This window comes from Miniopterus natalensis, chromosome 4 (genome assembly GCF_054644295.1).
Source record: "Miniopterus natalensis isolate mMinNat1 chromosome 4, mMinNat1.hap1, whole genome shotgun sequence".
Taxonomy (NCBI): domain Eukaryota; kingdom Metazoa; phylum Chordata; class Mammalia; order Chiroptera; family Miniopteridae; genus Miniopterus; species Miniopterus natalensis.
Genome location: NC_142084.1, coordinates 56459007 through 56478713, shown reverse-complemented (window position 1 = coordinate 56478713; position 19707 = coordinate 56459007). Strand labels below are relative to the sequence as shown.

Genomic DNA, 19707 nt, shown 5'->3' with positions numbered 1-19707 from the left:
GTTTTAATTATCTTATGGTTATGAAGGGGCAGCCAATCCTGGGAGAGGACCTCGGCAATTAGCGACGGGAACATCAAAAAGTTTTATTGCGGAGAGCGCGAGGCGCCGCCCCCGCCGCCCCGGGATTGGCGTGAGGAGCCTCTGACGACATATATTAACCCGAGCGGCCCTAAAGATGTAGCTGTACATGGAGATCTTGCTGGGAAAATCCGCTCGCTCCCCTCACGGCGTCCAGCTCGGAGCCGCCGCCGCCGCCGCCCCGGAGCTGCCCCGGCCGCCGCGCACCTCTCTCGGAGCCTGAGCCGAAGGCCTTCGCGCTCCGAGGCGCCCGCAGGGCCCCAGATCTTTCCCCCGAAAGAAGGAAAGGATCTGAAAAAAATGGATGCACTGAGACCTCTCTGAAAACCCTCCGAGGGAGCCCGAGAGGAGCGAGGACGTTACTCGCAGCTAAAATCACATTCAGGACCAAAACAACCACCACCAAAAATTTCATTAAAACAATAAGCGCCCAAGAACCCAGATCCGGCTGGTGGGGGGAGGGGAAGGGGCGGGAAGGGGAGGGTCGCACGGAGGTAGCTTCACACTGAGCAGCCGACCCGCCGCCTCCCTGCAGAGCCGGGCCGGCTCCTCCGCAGGCGGCTCGGACTCGCTGCCGGACGCCGCGTTCCCTTCTGTGCCAGGAGCGCGGCCGCGGCGTGGAGCCCGGCGACTCCGGGAAGCAGCCTCGCGGGAGCCCGGGCGCTTTTGCATGAGCACCCGAAGATTCGGCGTCCCCGCAGCAGCCCGGGAAGCAGGAGCCGGCGCGCGGGCGGTGAAGCGAGGCGGGAGCCGGCGGCGGCGGCGGCCAAGGGCGCACGGTGCCGGGACCAGCTCGCCGCGCCCCATGGGGAGCCCGCGGCCGCAGCGCTGCTGAGGCGGGCCCGGCCGGCCAGGCGGGGGGCCGGGGCCCGGGCTGCAGCACCCCCCTCTGCGGCTGCCGGGCCGGCCCGGGCGCCCGGGGGCTGGGGGGTGGGGGGTGGGGGAGGCCGCCGAGCGCCGAAGCCGGGGCCCGGGCCGAGGGCGCTGCGGGGCTGCGCGCACGCTGGGGCGCGTGGAGGGGCGCGGAGGGCGAAATGAGTCTGGTAGGGGGCTTCCCCCACCACCCGGTGGTGCACCATGAGGGCTATCCGTTCGCCGCCGCCGCCGCTGCCGCTGCCGCCGCCGCCGCCAGCCGCTGCAGCCACGAGGAGAACCCCTACTTCCACGGCTGGCTCATCGGCCACCCGGAGATGTCGCCCCCCGACTACAGCATGGCCCTGTCCTACAGCCCCGAGTATGCCAGCGGCGCCGCGGGCCTGGACCACTCCCATTACGGGGGGGTGCCGCCGGGCGCCGGGCCCCCGGGCCTGGGGGGGCCGCGCCCGGTGAAGCGCCGGGGCACCGCCAACCGCAAGGAGCGGCGCAGGACTCAGAGCATCAACAGCGCCTTCGCCGAACTGCGCGAGTGCATCCCCAACGTGCCCGCGGACACCAAACTCTCCAAGATCAAGACGCTGCGCCTGGCCACCAGCTACATCGCCTACCTCATGGACCTGCTGGCCAAGGACGACCAGAACGGCGAGGCGGAGGCCTTCAAGGCGGAGATCAAGAAGACAGATGTGAAAGAAGAGAAGAGGAAGAAGGAGCTGGTTAGTATCCGGGGGCTGTGGGGGTGCGGGTTACAGGGGGCCGGCACGCCCCGTCTCTCTCCAAACGGGATGAGCAGCGGCGCCCCTCTTTCTTTGGCTGCGTCCTGAGCCTAGGTTGTTTGCACCGGGTTGTGGTTAGGGATGGTTTCCCGAAGAGGCAGAGATGGGGGAGGGTGTCAGCAAGAGGGGGGAGGTTAAGAGGGGTGCTTCTGGCTGGCGATCTTCCCTCCGGGTCTTCGCTGCTCCCCCAGGCACTTAGGGTGGACCCCGCGGACTCAGGGTCTCGATCGCTCTTCCGAGCGCCCTGGCCCAGGCCCCTCATTCCGCGTCCTGTAGAAGCTTCACCCGGCCTCCAGTCCGATGCTTTCAGATATCTCAAAAATAAGTCACCCCCCAAACTCTCAACTCCAACTATTTCGCTGTTGATTCCATTTCCACCCCTTGAGAACGCGGCTGCCACTGATTCTAAGGGCGTGTTGTAGTTGTTCTTACCGTGCCCCGGAAGGCGGAAAGGTAAACAGAATATAAGTACTTTTAACTTCAAAATGCAGCCCCAGTTTCTCTTTGCGATGAAGTTTAAATGTAACTTATCAGATGAGTATATTTCGTGGGTAATTCTTGGTTTGTCTGCGTGGCTCTGCACATTTTAAGACAAACAGTAACTATCGCTGTGATCATTGTTGTTGTTGTTAACAGTAACACGAAATTGTAACTGAAAGCAGCTTTCTCAAGTTCCTACCAAGCGCCCTTAGGGTGGTGGTGTTCACAGCAGGGCTGTTGCCAAAAGGGCCTAGAAAATAGAGTGTTTCTTCGCTGAGGCCTGTGGCGCTTTCGTCGCTGCATAAACGAGTGGCCTCTAGAATAACCGGGGATTTCAGAGGCCTGGAGGGGAGGCCCCGCCGAGCCGGGCGTTAGAGAACCGCTGGCCCGCGGGCCCGAGCCGGGGCGAGGGGACTTCTTCCCATCTTCCTGAGAGCACGGATCAGGGGTTGCGATTGAAAACAGGGAAACCCCATTCAGTGCGGACCCCCTCGCAGGGCCCCCAGCCCTTCCATAAACGACTCGAAACCCCGCGATTGTTTTTATAAACGTGCTGATTCGGTCGTTGAGCGTCGCGGGCGCTGGGAGGCCTGGGCGGCAGCTTAGGGCAGCGGCGATCTTCGTGGCTTTTCTGCAGGGTCTAGGACTTAAAACCACCTCGCTTCGCACCCCTTCCTCTGTCTCACTATTTCCTGGAGCCCCCGGGGAGCGCGGGGGTTGGCGTGGCACCAGGTCTCCTTTCTGAATTTCTCTTCCCGCTTTTCTCCCCCCCCCCCTCCGCCCAGAACGAAATCTTGAAAAGCACAGTGAGCAGCAACGACAAGAAAACCAAAGGCCGGACGGGCTGGCCGCAGCACGTCTGGGCCCTGGAGCTCAAGCAGTGAGGAAGAAGAGGAGAGGAGGTGGTGGAGAGCGCGCGCGCGAGCGAGCCGGGGCCCAGGAGCCGGACGCAGACCCAGGACTCCGGGCAGGCTCTCCGCGCTCCGCTCCGAGGACTACTTGCATTTGGAATCATCCGGTTTATTTATGTGCAATTTGCCTCCCCACTCTTTGCCCGCCCCCCCCCCCATAAGGCATCCGCTCCCCACCTCCCCCTCCAAAAAATAGTGGATATTTGAAGAAAAGCATTCCATATTTTAATATGAAGAGGACACTCCCGCGCGGTAAGGGATCCCGTCGTCTCGCAGGTTCTCTGTTTGAATGTCTTCTCCGGGCTGTGTAGACACCGGCGTGGCCCCCGCCTCACCCGCCCCAGCCCCTTGCAGATAAAAGACAGCGGACGTTGGTGTGTATGTGAAGTGTCTCTTTAATGCTTGGCCTTTGGATATAAATATTCCTGGGGATTATAAAGCTTTATTTCAAAGCAGAAAACAAACGGGGCCGCTAGCCTTTGCGTTGGGGTCGGTGTCTAGTGCTGTCGTTTCATCCGTGGCTGTTCCCTAATTCGGAGATGTTTCCAACCGCTACTTGTTTTGTGCACTTCCGTCCTCTAAAACTAAGTGGAATTTAATTAATATTGAAGGTGTAAACGTTGTAAGTATTCAATAAACCACTGTGTGTTTTTTTTACAAAACCCCCAATCTTTTAATAGTTGATACCTCAAAAGAGTTTTGAAAACAAAACTGTTCTATTTGTTTTCATAATATTTAAAATATGCAGAAGTAAACTAAGTTATGATTGCCTCTAACTTTATTTGAAAGAGTCAGTGGTTTCGAGCAATCATTCACGTGAGCACCCGTCCCCCTCCCCCCCCCAGGGCGTGGAGGTCCCTTGAAGAGCAGAGTCCTGGGTGAAAATCCTGCCAAAGCGCCGGGGCTTCCTCCCCTCGCCCCCCGCCCCCCAGCCCCCAGGAGAAAGCTCAGTGGTCTGTAGGAGGAGGGCCGGGGCTGCAGAAAGGTCTCCCGGCTCCCCCGGAAAGTGGGAAGGGGTCCTTGCTTTCCTGAAATCGACTAGAAGCCATTTGCTGGGGGCTTCCGTTTTTTGTTTGGGGATCGCGTTTTCGGTGGAGGGGGTTTGAGGAGAATCCCAGGCGTTAGAGCCTTTAATTCAAAATATAGGGCTTCCACCTAAGAAAGACAGAAAAAAAAAGGGGGGGGGGGTTTTGAGTGGCTCAGTGGGGGCGGGGGATTCTCATCTGAGCAGGCCAGGGGGGGAGGGAAGGCCTTCAAAAAAAAAAAAAAGTCCATTATTAGAAACTTAGGTAACGTCAAGTGAGAAATCTTGAGCACCACCGAGGTTTAAAGGGGTGGGAGGTGGGGGCTAGATTTACAAGGAGCTCCAGGGAGCTCAGTACTAACCGTGCGGGGTCTGAAGTCTTACCGGCCGCGAGCCAGCGGCTCCCTCCCGCGGCCCCCGGCCCCCGGGGACTTTGTCCCGTCCGAGGCTTGGTCTCGCCGAGTCCCCAGCACGACTCGGCTCGGAAAGTCCCTGAGGCCTCCTTTGCCCGTGGGCTTGGCTAGATCCTGAATCTCTGCTCCAGGAACCAGAGACACTGGTGTTCCGCAAAGGACTGGGCAGGCCGGGGAGGGGGAGAGGAGGGGAGGGGTTCAGGAGGGGGGGGGAGAAAGGTGAAACGTATTAAAAAGCGGTTTGTTTCATGGAACGCCACGTATATAAATCTGGTGTTAGGGAGGCTTGCCAGAGGCTTTCCATCTTGGAACCCATCCTGGGGTGATGTTCGCACCTCGGCTTGGGGCACGAACCCTCCCCCGATAGCCCGGCGGTTCCCACGCCTGGCCGGTGCCCCTCGGAGCCCGCCTCCTGCAGCGCGCGAATTCGCAAGCGCCCGGGAGACGCAGCGAGTGACTCTGCGGGTCTCTTCTGCGGGCAGCTGACAACGCGAGGGCGAGGGGTTAGAACAACTCGGCCAAAGCGATCTGAACTTTCTCCCCTCGGGTCAGCCGGCGCTGGGCCGGCGCGGTGGGCGCGGGGCTGTGTTTACAGACACTTGCCTTTGTTTATAGCACGGGGGGGGGGGGGGGGCGGAGGAGACGTGCCCTGAGTTTCTATTACTCTCGGGATCCCCGTGCGTTTGACCGAGTGGCTCCCTCCCTCTGCTGCTTCCTGCCGCCTTTCGTGTCTTTAATCCGTTCAAGAGAAAGACACCAACCAGATCCTAGGGGTCAATGGAAAACGTCTACCGAAGTGGTGGAGTAAATGGCGGGGAGGCGGGGAGGTTTGCAAAACAGGAGCCGGAGAGGAGCGATCCTGCGCCCAGCACGTGTGCCTGCGCTCGCCTTGGGTAGCTGGTCTAGCTCGCCATCTGGGTCTTAACGCGTTTCTGCTGGTTTAACACTTTTTCTGGTTTATTAAACACCAGCAGAGGGGAGCCAGAAGACCCCGGCAGCACCGTCGCTGCGGGCAGCTCGCCACGACACAGGCTTGTAAACCCGCTCCCCAGAAGCCGGTCCCCTTTGTCTGGCCCGGGCCGGCGCTGCCCGCGCCTCGCTCCTGCCCGCCGCGCCGCTTCCTCGGGCCCAGCAGCACCAGAACCCACACCTCGAGCACATGGACATTGCTACCCGCCAGGAACCCCAAAGCCAGACATCCAACAGAACCGACAACCCGGGGGCCTAAACCCCTAAGCGGACGCACACCCTAACTGGCCGGACACTGCCACAGGCAAGACACCCAGATTATCCGTCCCTCCGGCCTCCCAGCACCTCTGGCCCACGCTGTCAAGCCCCAGGAAAGCCAGCGGTGTGCTGGGCAGACGTTTCTTGAGCGCTTCCATGCTTTTCTCCTCTACACATTTCTACCTCTTTTAACTCCCTTTCTTTTTCCTTAAAAAAAAAAAAGAAAGTGGTTTCCAAGCCCCTGCCTTGCTGGATGGCTAAAAGGTCTCTGTTTTAATTGCTCGGATAATGTGGTTGCTGCCATTTTGTTAAAAGCAATCACTCCTGCAGCGAAATCACAAGCTCTCTAGACAGGCCGGAGCCGACAAAAATGCAGGATTTGACGTTAAAAGCTAAATGGGAAGCTGGGGCGGCGGAAGGTAAATTGATGGTAGATCTGGCTGTCAGGGTTCGGCCCCAGACCGCCGCGCAGGCCGAGCGCCTGATAACCCTAGAGCACCAGCGGGGCTCTGGCCCGGCTGCTGTGTGTGTGTGTGTGTGTGTGTGTGTGTGTGCGCGCGCGCTTCCTACAAACCCATTCTCAACTTCTTGTGTGTGTGTGTGTGTGTGTGTGTGTGTGTGTGTGTGCGCGCGCGCTTCCTACAAACCCATTCTCAACTTCTTGGGAAGTAATTTGGAAAACTCCCCAGAGCGAGACCTAAGCACACTTCCTGCATCTAGTCTCGATTTTCCAGGACTTTTGCCCCAAGCCAGGACACTGATGGCAGCTTTAAGAGCTTTTTCAGGTCAAGACATGAAGATGACAGCAAGATCTCCTGGGGTTCTTCTTGCCTTCTGAATTCCCTGGGGGGTGATGGTGGGAGGCTTCTCTGGGGAACGGAGGGGCAGTTCCAGCCTCTAAGTGGAATAGCCAGTAGGTCTGACACCTAGGCAGGGTGGGCCTAGGGTGCCCTCCTCAGGTGTGGCAGGACCAGGCAGTCTGGTCATCTCCACCTTAAGGTGGGTGCAGTAGTGGCCCTGGCAGCCTCCCAGGCCCCAGGGAAGCAAGTGTGTGAGACTTGGGGGTGGGGGGTGGCTCAATCCCTTCCCCTCACCTATGCCTCTATGGCTGCCCCCCCCCCCCCAGGGTCACAAAGCTGGTATCTCACCCAGTTGTTATGGTAGCAGGAGGGTGAATATGCTGTGTGCACACGTATTTTGCAGGAAGGGGTGTAGAAGGTTAAGAGTGAGCTCAATTGCAAAGCCACAGGGATGGGAAGGAGGCCTGAGATCTGCTTCTGAGACTACTTTTGTAGAGAGAACAGAGCCACTGGTGAGGGATGGAGGTGTGTGTGTGTGAACTGGGCAAAGGATACCACAATAGCCTGGACTGCATTTGCTCGGCGGCTCTGCAAAGCGCGGGAAACTTCTCAGTTACCGGTGTGGCTTTAAGGAAACGTGTCTAACGCCGCCCGTGCGGCCGGCGATTTTCTCTTCCGCCCTTGCCGTGCGCTCTCCCTGCCCCCAGGTCTACCCACGTGCCTGGATTTGGCAAAGGGACTGTTGGTAGATGCCAAGGGCAGATGATCTGGAAGGGAGGCTTGTGGCCTGTGCCCGGTAGAAGGCTGAACCTGGGCAATGCCTGTGTTTTCTGGATATATTGGCCTGAGGGAACCTATTCCCGCCACCGGACCCAACTCCCGCGGTCTAGATCCCAGTGCGAGGAGGGGGCGCTACAGAGTCTTCGGAGTCTTCGGGATGCACAGGACTCCTGGCCTGTGGGAGCCCACGGACCCCTCGGAGAGAACGACCTGGAGTCGCCCGCAGGCCGGGGCCCAGCACCGTGGCTCGAGCTCAGTCTTGCTGTAGACAAGAGGACTACGGGGGGGGGGGGGGGGGGACACAAATTATTTTTTAACTGTTTATAAAGGGTTGGAGAGGAGGGGGGGCAACTCCAGAAGAGGAAACGAATCCCACATTTCCGGCGGCCAGACAGCTCCGAGCCGGCCGCCTGGCCGTCCGGCAGCGGCGCGGGGCGCACGTCGCTGGGAGCAGCGGCCCGCCCGGGTCTCACCCGCCTCGAACCGCCCGGCGGCCGCGGTCAGGCGGGCTCCTGGGGCTGAAGTGCACGGCGTCCCTGGCTTCCTCGCGCACAGAAGTCAGGCTTCTTCCCCTGGTCTCTCGCTCCACCCCGGCCCAGTCAGTTCCCTCCGAGGAGCACGCCCCCTCCTCTCCCCTAAACTCGACGCGCACCCCTTCCCCCCCCCCCCCCCCCCGCACATTCCCTTCAAATTCTCCCGGCATTTGGGCCGCTTTGATGATCAGATGGGAGAGCCCTGATTACAAATTTATTCCCGGCCGCTCGGTCCGTCTTTATCTCCGCTATTAGGGACATCTGGGAGTGATCAGCGCCGCGCCCGGCCGCGCTGCCTATCTCGCCGCGGCGGGCCCGGCCGCGCTGACGTCAGGGCAGACGGCTCGGAGCCATCCCGGCCGCGCTGGGTGTAATCCGCGGCCGCGCGGCCAAGTCTTCCGCGGGCCAGGCCGGCAGCTGGAACTCGCCGCTCGCCTGCGCGCAGGGACTAAGTTTGCAGTTTTAGGCCAGAAGACATTTTTGTTTTCTTTGTTTCAGGTGCGGCAGAGCCGGTTAGCTTTTCTACTGCGCCCCGCCCCCCCATACACACACACACTTTAAATTTTCCAACTCTCTGGTCTGCTGCATTCCGCCTGGAAAAGCCTCCCAGATCCCGCCCTGACCAGCGGGCGCTCGCCTGCTCTGCGTGTGCCAGGGTGCTGCGCTCCTACGCGAACAGCTGCGGCCAGTTGCTGCGGTGCCCAAACCAGCCGGGGGCGGGGAAGGGGGCGGCTCTTAGGAGTCCAGGCTGCTTTTAGGGGTCCACCCCTCCCCGCATTGGCACCCGTTTGGTCCCTACAGCCCTTGGGTCCAAAAATAGTGAGAGTTTCTGCCTAGGGGGCGGAGGGCTAATTACAGAACAGGGCTTCTCTCCAAGCCTCGGTCTTTGCACCTGCTATTAACACCTGATGGATCTAAGGAGCAGAGGCGCTCCGCCCTTTTCTGCCTCCTGCCCCTTCCCCCTCCAGAGTTGTCCTTGGAGCAAACACTGACACCTGGCAAGGGCAGGGATGACTGGTGGCAGTTTTGCCCCCTACCATGTCTCGAAGCCCAGCGCAGCGACTAGGTGTGTTTGTATGATTACTGGACCGGAGGACGACACCCCAGACCTCCAACGCTCGCACCCTGGGGCACTGTCCTGGTCGCTGGGATGACTCCAACTCCAGAACCCTTTACATCGGAGTTTCCCACCTAGCTAGTTATCCGAATTTCCCAAAGAACATGAAAATATTATAAATTCAGCCCTTATTTCACTCCACCTTCACCAGAAATTCTGATTCAGCACGAGGGGGGAGACCCAAAGTCTGTAATTTTGAAAAACTCCCCCAGGGTATTTGGGAACCATAGCCTGAGTCTACACACACCCACTGCAGCCAGTTCCTCACCCCCCAATGTGAAACACTGGATGATTTGGAGTAGTTTTTATCAAGGATGGGGTGGGGTGGGGGGAGGGCAAGGCCTATATTATTTAAAGTCTCTACATGGAGAGAATTGGCCATATCATGGATCAGTCCTATACCTGATTTAATTTGGCAATACAAGGACTCAAAGCAAATCCAGAAGATGCTGTTCATTTGCACACAGGCAAAGTCTAAGCTGAGTGTTTAGTCAGAGGCTACAGTGAATTTAGTTAGAGAGAAAAATAAGTCATAGCCCACGATCTGAGTGTAGTAAGAAGATCTATTTGGGGGGCGGGGGACAAGGTTATCAAAAATAAACAGGAAATCCAGTTGAGAAAATTTCCCAAATGTTCACCCCTCCTCAGTTCTTCAAGGCACTCAATACAGAGAACTCCAAAGTGTCTTCATGTAATCTGGAACGGAAGAAGATCATTTCCTCTTAAGTCAGTGAAAAAGCCACATTTGAAAGAGCTTGGCTCCCCCTTCCACCGACCCCTGTCTCCGTCAGAGGGTGAGGGGAATATTGAGCTGGGGGGAGTCTTTGGGGGATAGGAATAGAGAGTGAGGCTTTTGGACAACTGAATCCTTACTGATTGGAGGAGGAGGGACCTATCTGTGCTGGGGGGGCGGGGGGGAGGCTGTCAATTGCTGCACAAAGAACTTTCTCACAGTGCTGGCAAGGGGCTTCTCCAGGACCTTCCTTAATGGTGCAGTCTGCTCAGGCAAATAAGCAGTTTTCTGAATCATTCAGACCACTCAAAAACAAACAAAACTAACAACAACAAAAAACCCGCCTTGCTTTTGCCTCTACTACTTTCTTGTGTGTAGCATAAATTGACTTTTACTTGAATTTGATGGAATGAATCAGCATGGGCTGCAGGCCCAGCGAATCCCATTTTATATTTCCAAGCAAAGGAGACAGGCTTGCAGGCAGCTAGACCATTAATATAAGGAATCACAGGGTACTTAGTAGCCCCCTCCCCGACTAAGAACCCAGTTTTCTCAAACAGTGTGTTTCATGCACAACTAATCGTGAACCAACCAGGTCCAACCCGATGCTTCCCTGTGGCCAGATGGAGTGTTGTAGCACTCCTTGTCGTAGCACCAAATCATCTTTCAGCCCATCGCTGAGCAAGAACTGAAGGGTTAGGGAGACCTGCGGGCTCTTCTGTGAGAGGCAGGGTCACTTGCTGCTGCTTGTTTGCTGCACCACAGGCTGAAAGGATTTAGAACAAACAGTGGACTTAGGAGCAGAGGAAATTTTCAACCTTCATCGAGTACAGTGCCGAGAAGATGCCAAAAAAGACATCATTCTAAATTAAGGTGGCAGTAAATACCTACTTGGTGAAAAGGTGGAGGCCAATGGCCACTGAGGCCAGGGCAGGGTTGCCTTCTATTTAAGGTGGATTGTTGTTGTGGCCTTGGGCTGACATCTTCCTCTTTAGGATTTAGAATCAAGCAGAAAATTCGGGGGGGGGGGGGGATGCGTTGGCTGCTTTTATTTTAAAAGAAGAAATTGCAACCTGAGTCTGTAACTAGAACTTGGCGCTGAAGGAAAGCTGGTGCGGTTGTAACGGGAAGGTGGCCTCCAGGCCCCTGACCATCGTCTTCGCTCTGCAAATCTGGTTTTCATATTCTCGCTCAGTAATCACCCAGAGCCATAACTGTCTCTGAAATTATTCATTAAAGTCATTTTCAGGGATTCTCACAGGATGACTCTTTTACGTTTATGATCTTCTGAGAGCAGTGACATCAGCCTCGGTCTCTTTTCCGCTTTTAATTAATGTGCGGGGAAGACGAGAGGGGCCGCGGCTGCGCCCGTGGGGAGGGGGCGGGCCGGGCTGGAATTCGCCGGCGCGTTCCGCCGAGACCGGGCGCGCAGACATCCTTTGATTAAGGAGGGTATTTCGGGGAGTGCAGGCTGTGCAGAAGATCACGGCTGTGCCCTGTGGTGCTGTCAGCAGTGACAGATCCCAGATGGGGCCGCTACTGTATGGCAGATTGAGTTTCTCAGCAGAAAACTCACCCTCCCTCCTAAACGTCTTCAAAAACCTTCTCCAGATACTGCAGGTCGCTTCGTGTGAAATTGAAAAGGTCCAACCCCACGTTGGTTTTGCGTGCGTGTGTGTGTGTTAGAATTTTTTTCCTTCCTCTTTTCTTTTTTCTTTTTTTTTCCTCTCTGCACTTCCTCTCCCTCTGAGCATCTTCGACCCACAGGACTACCCGGCTGCCAGGAGCGCAGACCTGGCCGGCCCGGGGGTTCCCGTTCGCCCGGACGCACCGCCGCGCCGTCGACACAGCACCGAGGGGCCCCGAAGGCGATCCGGTGGGTAGGGGCGCGCCGGGGGGGGGGGGGCACTGGGAGCCCCCCAGGCAGCTGGGATGGCCGTCAGGCCGAGCACCCCGGCAGGGAGAGCTGCTGCTGGGGGGGGGGGGTGCAGCGCGTGGGGTGGCTTCAGGCTAAGGCGGAAGCAGAGGGTGCCCGGCCCGGCTTCCGCTTCCCTCCCGGGTTCCCCGGCGATGCGCCGTCCCGCCCGCGTGGGCAATTTCGAGGGGCCGCGCCGAGCCCAAGGGGGGGGGGGGCTGTCTGCTGTGGCCGCTCGGGCCCAGCGCGACCCAGGACGGAGCCCGGGGGGCGGCCGAGGTCCCAGCTGCGGCCCGAGCCGGGAGGCTGGACTGGGGCGTATCCGAGGTGAGGGGGCGCAGCGACACCCAGCTTTCTACACAATAAATATTTGACACTTTGCGTCCCAAGTTTCGCATTCCTGGACACGCCTCGGGTTGCAAATTCCTTTGCAGAGAAACCCTTGGACTTATTTTAAACCATTACCTAAACAATTAACAAGTGCTCTGCGTCCCCGCCTCCTCGGAGGCCGCGGAGATGTCTCCCTCCTTCCTTCACCTCCCAAGGGTGCCTGAGTGGGCTCCCGGGGAGCTACAGTGGCCGGCAGAGAAGGGGTGAAAGGCAGAAGGGAAGGCACCCCAATTCTGTTTCGATTTCTAGACCCCACCCACCCCTACCCCCCAGTCCTCTCAACTGTGGAGTTCCGCGCGTTCCCACGGGCCTGGGGGAGGGGGGCGAAAGAGTGAGAGGGTTTGGTTTTGTTTTAACTTAAAGGTAAGCCATTTTTCCTTCAAAATACCCGTGCAACCTCCTCTGCCTACTCCCACACCCACCCTGCGAGGGAGGGCAGCTTGAAAAGCCTCCTTTCGGCTTACAAAAGGGCCTCAAGGGCACCCAAAGGGGACCTACGAATACCGCAGACGCGAGGCCCGAGGCCCCGGCGGCCCCGGCGGCCCGCAGCCCCGGCGCTGGCCCGGCGCTCAGTCGGAGGGGCCCCTGCTCCACGCGGGGGGCCGGGCCTGCCGTGCGGACCCTTCCCGGGAGGCCGGGCTTAGCCGGGCGCCGCGCCTTCCCGCCCGGCCGGGCTCCCGCACCCACGCCTGCTGCTCTCAGAGAAGCCTCGCGGCTCGGCCTCCGGTGAAATCAGACGCCACGCTTTCGACGCTTTCCCTTCTGCCCTCTCCGCAGGCTCAGTTTTAAAGACGCGGTTTTAAAAAGAAAAGAGGTGGGATCTCTAGCTCCTATTTTATGTCAACAATAATCCGGTCGCGCCAGCATTCTCCCCCTGTCTGTATAACGATCTATACGGATGTGTGTCGTTGCTTGCAGGCCTGGGACACAAGCTGATTTGGAACAAACCTGTGTGCCCTTTATGACAGCCCTTTCCCGAAAGAAAAAAAAAAAAATCTAGCAGTTATTTCCCCTACAGTTTCCCCCTAGGTTATCAGGTAAAACCACTAAACTATATGAAAGCAAAACACACACTGAATTTCAAAACTCCCGCTCGTCCGACCCTCTAAAAGGCAGCTTTTATTTTCACGGCCCACGCTGGATGAAAGTGGCTTATTTTTATTTTTTTCCCCTTGTACCCACATGCCTTGTAAAAGGTTCCTGTACGCGGGCCCCGGGCCCTCTGATGACCGCAGGGCCTTGCTTCCAGACTGCAGTCCCGCCACTTGGTTTTTAAGTCATCGCCTGGAGCCGAGGTGTAATTGCGGCCCCGCCCGAGTGCGAGCCTCCCGGGGGGACGTTTGGCCTGGCCGGGGTTGGGGCCGGGACCTCCCAAGTGGTGGACCTGGGAGCCGGGGCCGCGGGCCTCTCCCTCCCGCCTCCTCCCTCCCGCCCTGCGGACTCCGCGCGCTCTCTCCGCGGTCCCCCAGCTCGGCCGCGCCGGGGCGCACGGCTTTTCTCTTCCGTTCCCCTTTCTTGCCCCTTTTGGTTTTCTCTCGCCCTTTCTAGCAGTTGTTTTTTCTTTCGTTTTTTTGAAACCGCGGTCTCCATCGCCTTCGCGGTGAAATTGCAGGCCCTGGAGAAGCAGAGCGCGGCGGTGCAGGGATCGGGAGAAAAGCCCCGGGAGCGCCGGGCCCCTCGGCGCCACGGCGGAGTCGCAGTGGGCGCGCTTCTGCGTAACGTCAGCGCGCCGGGTAATTTACCTTCCCCGGCGTCTGTCAATATGACTAATTTCCACAGGGGTCAAAAAGCCTTTCTCCGGCAGTCCATCTTGGAGCGCTCTCGTACACAGCAGACCGGGTTACTTGTTTTGTTTCCAAAAGCCCTGGAAATAAATACTCCTGGGGGCGTCCCCGCCGGGGCAGCGCGAGAGGAGCGAGGAATATACACGGTGTCAATTAAAGGCAGTTTCCCTTGAACTACGAACTGTGATTGGGCTTAAACGACAGCGACCTGCTTGCCTGTTAGCTCACATTACCTAACTCGTCCTTGGTACCGGTGCTCTCTGTAGAAACAGGAAATCCAAAGAGAGGGAAATAATTATGGCTCCAGTTTTGCTCTGTCGCGTGTAGATCCCCATTGAAATATTTTCTCCGCAATTCAGGGTGTGATTTAAACACAGAGTATGCGCGCGCGTCTTGCTAATCTGGCTTAGACAGACGATATATCACCCGGGGGGTGTTTTACAGTATTTTCAAAACTGCTACCGGCTCCTAAGTGTGAAATCAGTGCTGTGGATTTAAACAATCTGCGGGACTCGATTCAGGAGGCTAATTGATGCTGGTCGCACAACTCCGACTCCCTTTGAAAAATGCGCTACAAGGAGTCGACGGGGCTAGCGGCTTCTCCTGCCTGGAACAGGGCACCTCTGAGGGCACCTCTGAGGGCACCCAGTCGCACTTCTTGGGTGCTGGGGGAGGTAAGCCGCTCCAGTTCGGAATCGAAGTCCAGCTGGAAATGAAAACACCAGGCGACCTATTTCCCTCCTACCTCGGCTTAGGCACTGAGGTCGCAACTAATAAACTTCCTGAGTTAAATTTTTAACAAACTCTCTTGGAAAAACACGTTTCTCCCACCACAGTCCCCTTCTCCTTGTGGCCTTTAGGCTGGTAAATGCTTAGCCTTGAACCCACGGGAAACATAGGACCGAAGAAAGCAAAGCAGAGGCCCTAGGAAGCCTCACCCAGGGCTGCCTCATCTCACCCGTCCCTGACCTCTGCCCGCTGGGTGGGTGGCACTTACCTAGGCTCCCGGCAGCCCTCCCACCACTGCCTAACCCACCTACCCCGGCCCCTTGTCAGGAGCGGAGCGTGCACAGACACACACACACACGCACAGACACACACACACACACACACACACACACACACACAGCACACACCTCTCCTTCCCTCTCATCTGTTGGTGCATTTATGACCTAATGAAAGTATATCCTTTAGGGAAAAGACTGTCTATAAAACGTGAAATATGAAGAACCCATTTGGATATCCCCACTCCAGGCCAGGCCCGATCTTGAAGTTTCTTAGCGAAAACACCTTGACCCCTTCAGTTGCTTCCACAATCACTCTGTTATTTTTACTAAAAGATGAGAATTGGTTCTGAGTGACCTCCACTCATTCCCTGTGGAAGGAGAAAAGGTCTTTGGCTTGAAGATATACCTTTATTTGTGGGAAGGCATTGCTTCGGGGGGAAAAATAATTTACTTTCTATCCCTCGTCATTTTTGGGAAACCCTGGCACCATATGTTCCAACTTCGGCAAACAGCTGGGGAAACCAAGGGCTTTTCAGCTTGCTTTCCTTTCCTCCTGCCCCACCGAGTCTCACATTGGCCTGTTATTTCTCCCGGTCCCTCTTCTGAAATCTCTCCCAGTTTCCAATATAACTGAGTGCCTCCTTGGAAGTTTCCTCGTTAACCACCTGTTTTCATGGGAAAAGGCAATCCGATTTTTTTGTTCTGGGGAGGATTTGTTTATTAACAAAGTGGGTAGAGCAGAGATTATTCCCCCTGTGGTTTTCTATACACCATGCCTTAAACAAGAGTTTTTAAAGGTCCCTTTCATTTTGCAATTTGACCTTTGCCATGAGAGTGGTTTAAGTTGTTTACTAGCAGGGACTATGCAACAAGAAAAGCTTCAGGAGACATAAACACCAGTGTGAGCTGAAGAGCTGCGTCCCCTGGTGGGGTGGAGTTGTTTATTTGCATACTTTTGAAAGAGCCCAACAGTCCTAACTTAAAGCCTTTTTTGGCACCCAGGAACCATTTAATAACCTGGGGTGGAGTGAGTCTATTGTTCAGCTCTCTGCTTAGTTGATCCCCTTTGTTTCTGAGTTAACATCACTAAGGGGATTTTTAATCTCTCTCTCTCTCTTTAAATTTAGCCTTAAAACATTACGTTTCCTGACTAGAATTTGCCTAACAAGAACTTTGCACCTGATTAAAGCCTAGGGAAAGGGGCAGACATCCTAGGTCAGAGTGTTCAGCCCACCCTGAGAGGGATAAGATTGCATGGAGGTGGAGTGTGCTGAGCGGCAGCCATTTCTAGGTAAGGGTCTTGTCCTTCTTGTACAAAAAAATGTCCATTTTAAACATCTATTAGGAAACATCAATCCTTTTTCAGTTGTGTTCCAGCCTAGACTTACCTCTTAGGACTGAGAGCTTGGCCTGTCCTGCAAGTCTGTTCCCATTGACTAGACTTAGCTGGAGGAACAAATGGCTTTAAACTGACAAATAGCCCCCATCTGGGACTAGGAGAGGAGCGTTTGAGTAGACTGCATTTTGCCTCACCTGTAGTTTTATGCTTCTGCATAACAGCATTACTCTCTAGTAAGATTTCCAATTTATGAGCCATTGCATAAAACAGAAAGTTTATTACATATTTCCAATCCCATATTCTCAGCAAATATCCTCTAGGTCTCCCTCCTCCTCTGTATGGGATCTTATGCCTAAACTAGTTACCATCTAGCAGCTCTCACATAGATCTTGATTCGATTAATTTCTAATAAATAGGCAGTACATTCTCACAGTTCAAAAGCATATAAATGTACGTGTGAATAGTTTGTCTTTCAGTGTCTGTCCATTTGCCCCTCCTGTTATTTATTTCTTGCACACCCTTCCAGAGCTTTCCACTGCATGGACAAGCAAATAGGAATATAATCTCTAAGGATGCAAGTTACTCCACTTTTATCTGTTCTGCTGATCAGGAGGGATTGGAGGGGGGCAGCTAGAGGCTTTGAAGAACTTCAAGAGACTCACACCAAATACAATCTGGTCAGAGTGTGAGGTGCCTTCTGATTGTAATTAAAAATATCCGGAAAAAGAAGATGAGGCACATGCAGAACAAAGAATCCGTGAGACTCCAAACTGAATGTCTTCTCTTTGTGGCTGAGTTTAAAGGATAGGGAACAATGGGGAATGGGAAGGAAGAAAAACAAGCGGAGAGAGGGAGGTTATAAATTTCCAGATTCTTCATTTTTTGGTGTGTCATCCCCCCCCCACACACACTCAGATTTAAAAGGAATAAATTATTATGCACCAAATAAGTAATAAATAAATGTCTGCCTATAATAAGAGAGGTGTCACCCATGTTGTAGCCTGTAGATATTTTGTATGGGTTATAAAAGGGGGGGGGGTGCACACATATTATTGAACAACTGAGATAAATTCTGCAATGTATTAAGTAAGTGTATGTAGACTTGACAGACCTCAGGCATTTTGTTCTTTATAATTCAACAAGAGACAAGATAAAGCCAGAGTTGATTGTTCCTTGTGCAGAGCAGGTGGCACCTTCAGTTACTTCAGGGCAGCCCCAGGAGAGGCCACAGGGCCTCGCTACCGGACAGGGACTAACCCTGACTATCCTCTGTCTAGGGGTTAGATGTGAATGGAGAAGAGAACAAGCCTTGTAGGAAAAGTACCATGCACAGGGCCCCCTGCCAGGGATGGGGCCCGTCCTGTTATCTGGGGTGTTCTGTGACTTCCTGGTACCTGGCCAGTATTGCAGTTGCCAAATTGGCTCAAGCCCACACTCCTCCCAGCATGCCTTCCCTTATCCTTGTAAATGGGTTGGAAACATTTTCAGCTTCTCGATAAACTATAGCCGTTGTGTGTGTGCATGCGCGCGCGCGTGTGTGTGTGTGTGTGTGTGTTCATGGAGGGGGATGCTAAGTATGCCTTCTATTAATAGCAACGATTTTTTTCCTTCTCTTTGGGCAGGCATCTTTCTGCCCCTCTCTCATAATAGTCCTGGGTGCAACAACAGCAAAAGCTCACTGCTCATTCCCTCATCCTTCTTTGAACAGATTCTTGTCTATTCCTCTTAGGGACCTACTGCCAGGCTTTAGCCTTAGTTACAGCAATTAAGCCACTCCCCAAGGGGGTGGGGGTTAGCTTTCAGATCATCCACTGTGTTTGGCTGATGCCCTGGTGGGACCAAAGAGCATTGGTAGGTGAAAAGGACCCCTGCAGCCCTGGAGCTGTTCATCAGACTGGGAACCAAAGGCCCACATAACTCTAATTAATGCAAGCATATGTTGGCCAGCCTCTTGGCCAGTTTTACAGGGTTTCACTGGTGGTGCTTGATTCAGGAGGGTCAGGTGAGGATTCAGGGCTCTAATGAATCATGTGACCATAAGTGGACTTGGATGGTGGTTGTGTTCAGGAGACCTACCCCTGGTGCTGTCCACCCTGAGTGGCTCTTTCTGTGCCCAGAGAGGAAGGCTGCTCTGGGAGGAACCAGTAGGAGATGGCACTATCAGAAGTTTAAAATGTCCCCCTCATCTGCATCGTGACACAGAACATTACTGAAATATATATATATACACGTACACACATATATATATTCAATCATTCAGAAATACAGAAGACAAATTTTGTCTTTAAAGTATTAAATTGAAGAGTAGGAACTGGCCTTTAGAGCTTATCTGTTCTAACCACATCTTCACAGACCAAAAGGGCTGAGTCAGGGATGCTCCTGGTACTTGGCCAGCAAGTGCCACTAATTAATTAAATGGGGGGGGGGTCCTCTCGTCAGGCAGTTATTTCCAGAGAGCCTTTGTTTAAGAAAGATAAGGGCTTAAATATAAAGGAATTTTTTTTTGTAGAAAAGTTTTGAAGGAAAAAATGATGTAGGGGGGCCAGCAGGAGAAGAGGTAGCCCAAGAAGTGACAATCTGGGAGTCAGTTAATTGAGCAGGCCTATCTCCATTTCCTGAAAGTCTTTACTGGACCCCAAAACAGCTATTAGAGGCCAATGTTTTCACAGAAGCTCTGCCCTGGGTGTTTAAGCCAGTCCAGGAGAATAGATTCTTCTCTCTTGGGGAGGGGAAATGTGTTTCCAAAAGGGAAGCAGCTCTCATCAAAAGCACTAGTGAATCTGGTGACAACACGGACACACGCTTCGGTTAGAGCCTGGAAATTGTCAGGCGGTGGAGCTGGAATGGGGGACAACTAGAAGGGTGGGTTCCCCAGGTGAGCGCATCCAGCCGGCCAGATCCCTGGGCCGGAGAGACGCTGTGGCCCTGCTAGGGGACTATGATTCACAGGGCATCGCAGAGGAAGGGAGACTGGTGCATAGAGGAAATGGGGAAGAGAAGGGCTGGCAGGTCACCAACCCCGGCTTCTGGATTCCTGCAGGAAAACAGAGTCCGCCGGCAAGGGCAGCCTGCAGTCTGCTGTCGGGGCTGAAGATACCGCTTAGGCTGGATGTGCCTCTGTGTTTGATGGGGAACCACCAAAACGGCTCTAGGTTTTGCACACATTCAAGCGTTACATTTTTTTAATTACTATTTTTTTTTGGCGTGGGTGTTGGTGGGGCCTGAGGCCGAAGGTGCCCGGGCCAGATACAAAGGGGTCTGGGAAGCCATCAGCTGTCTTTCCTTACTCTTCAGAAACAGAACCGGACAAGATTAAAAATCAGCCTCGGAAACTAAACAACAGCCCCCACTAGCCACCCTTCCGTAGCTGGGGAGCAGTGTTCTGGCATCGGCGCTCGGTTCGAAATTCGAATGAGCCGAGCCAGTTCTTGGATTACACCCCCGGGACAGCGTTTTAATGTTAATGTAAAATATGCTTGTAATAATCACTTGCGGGCCCTGAAGCGCCACTAGAATCTCTGTTTAAT

The 19707-nt window shown here is 55.0% G+C and overlaps 1 protein-coding gene across 1 annotated transcript; it reads left to right on the top strand.

Moving 5' to 3' along the window:
* The first annotated feature begins 1052 nt into the window (after positions 1-1052).
* Positions 1053-3780, top strand: HAND2 (heart and neural crest derivatives expressed 2). The gene is made up of 2 exons (XM_087815968.1): positions 1053-1667; positions 2993-3780. Exons 1-2 carry the CDS (start codon positions 1113-1115, stop codon positions 3089-3091), a joined length of 654 nt encoding a protein of 217 aa, XP_087672094.1. The 5' UTR covers positions 1053-1112; the 3' UTR covers positions 3092-3780.
* The last annotated feature ends 15927 nt before the right edge of the window (positions 3781-19707 follow it).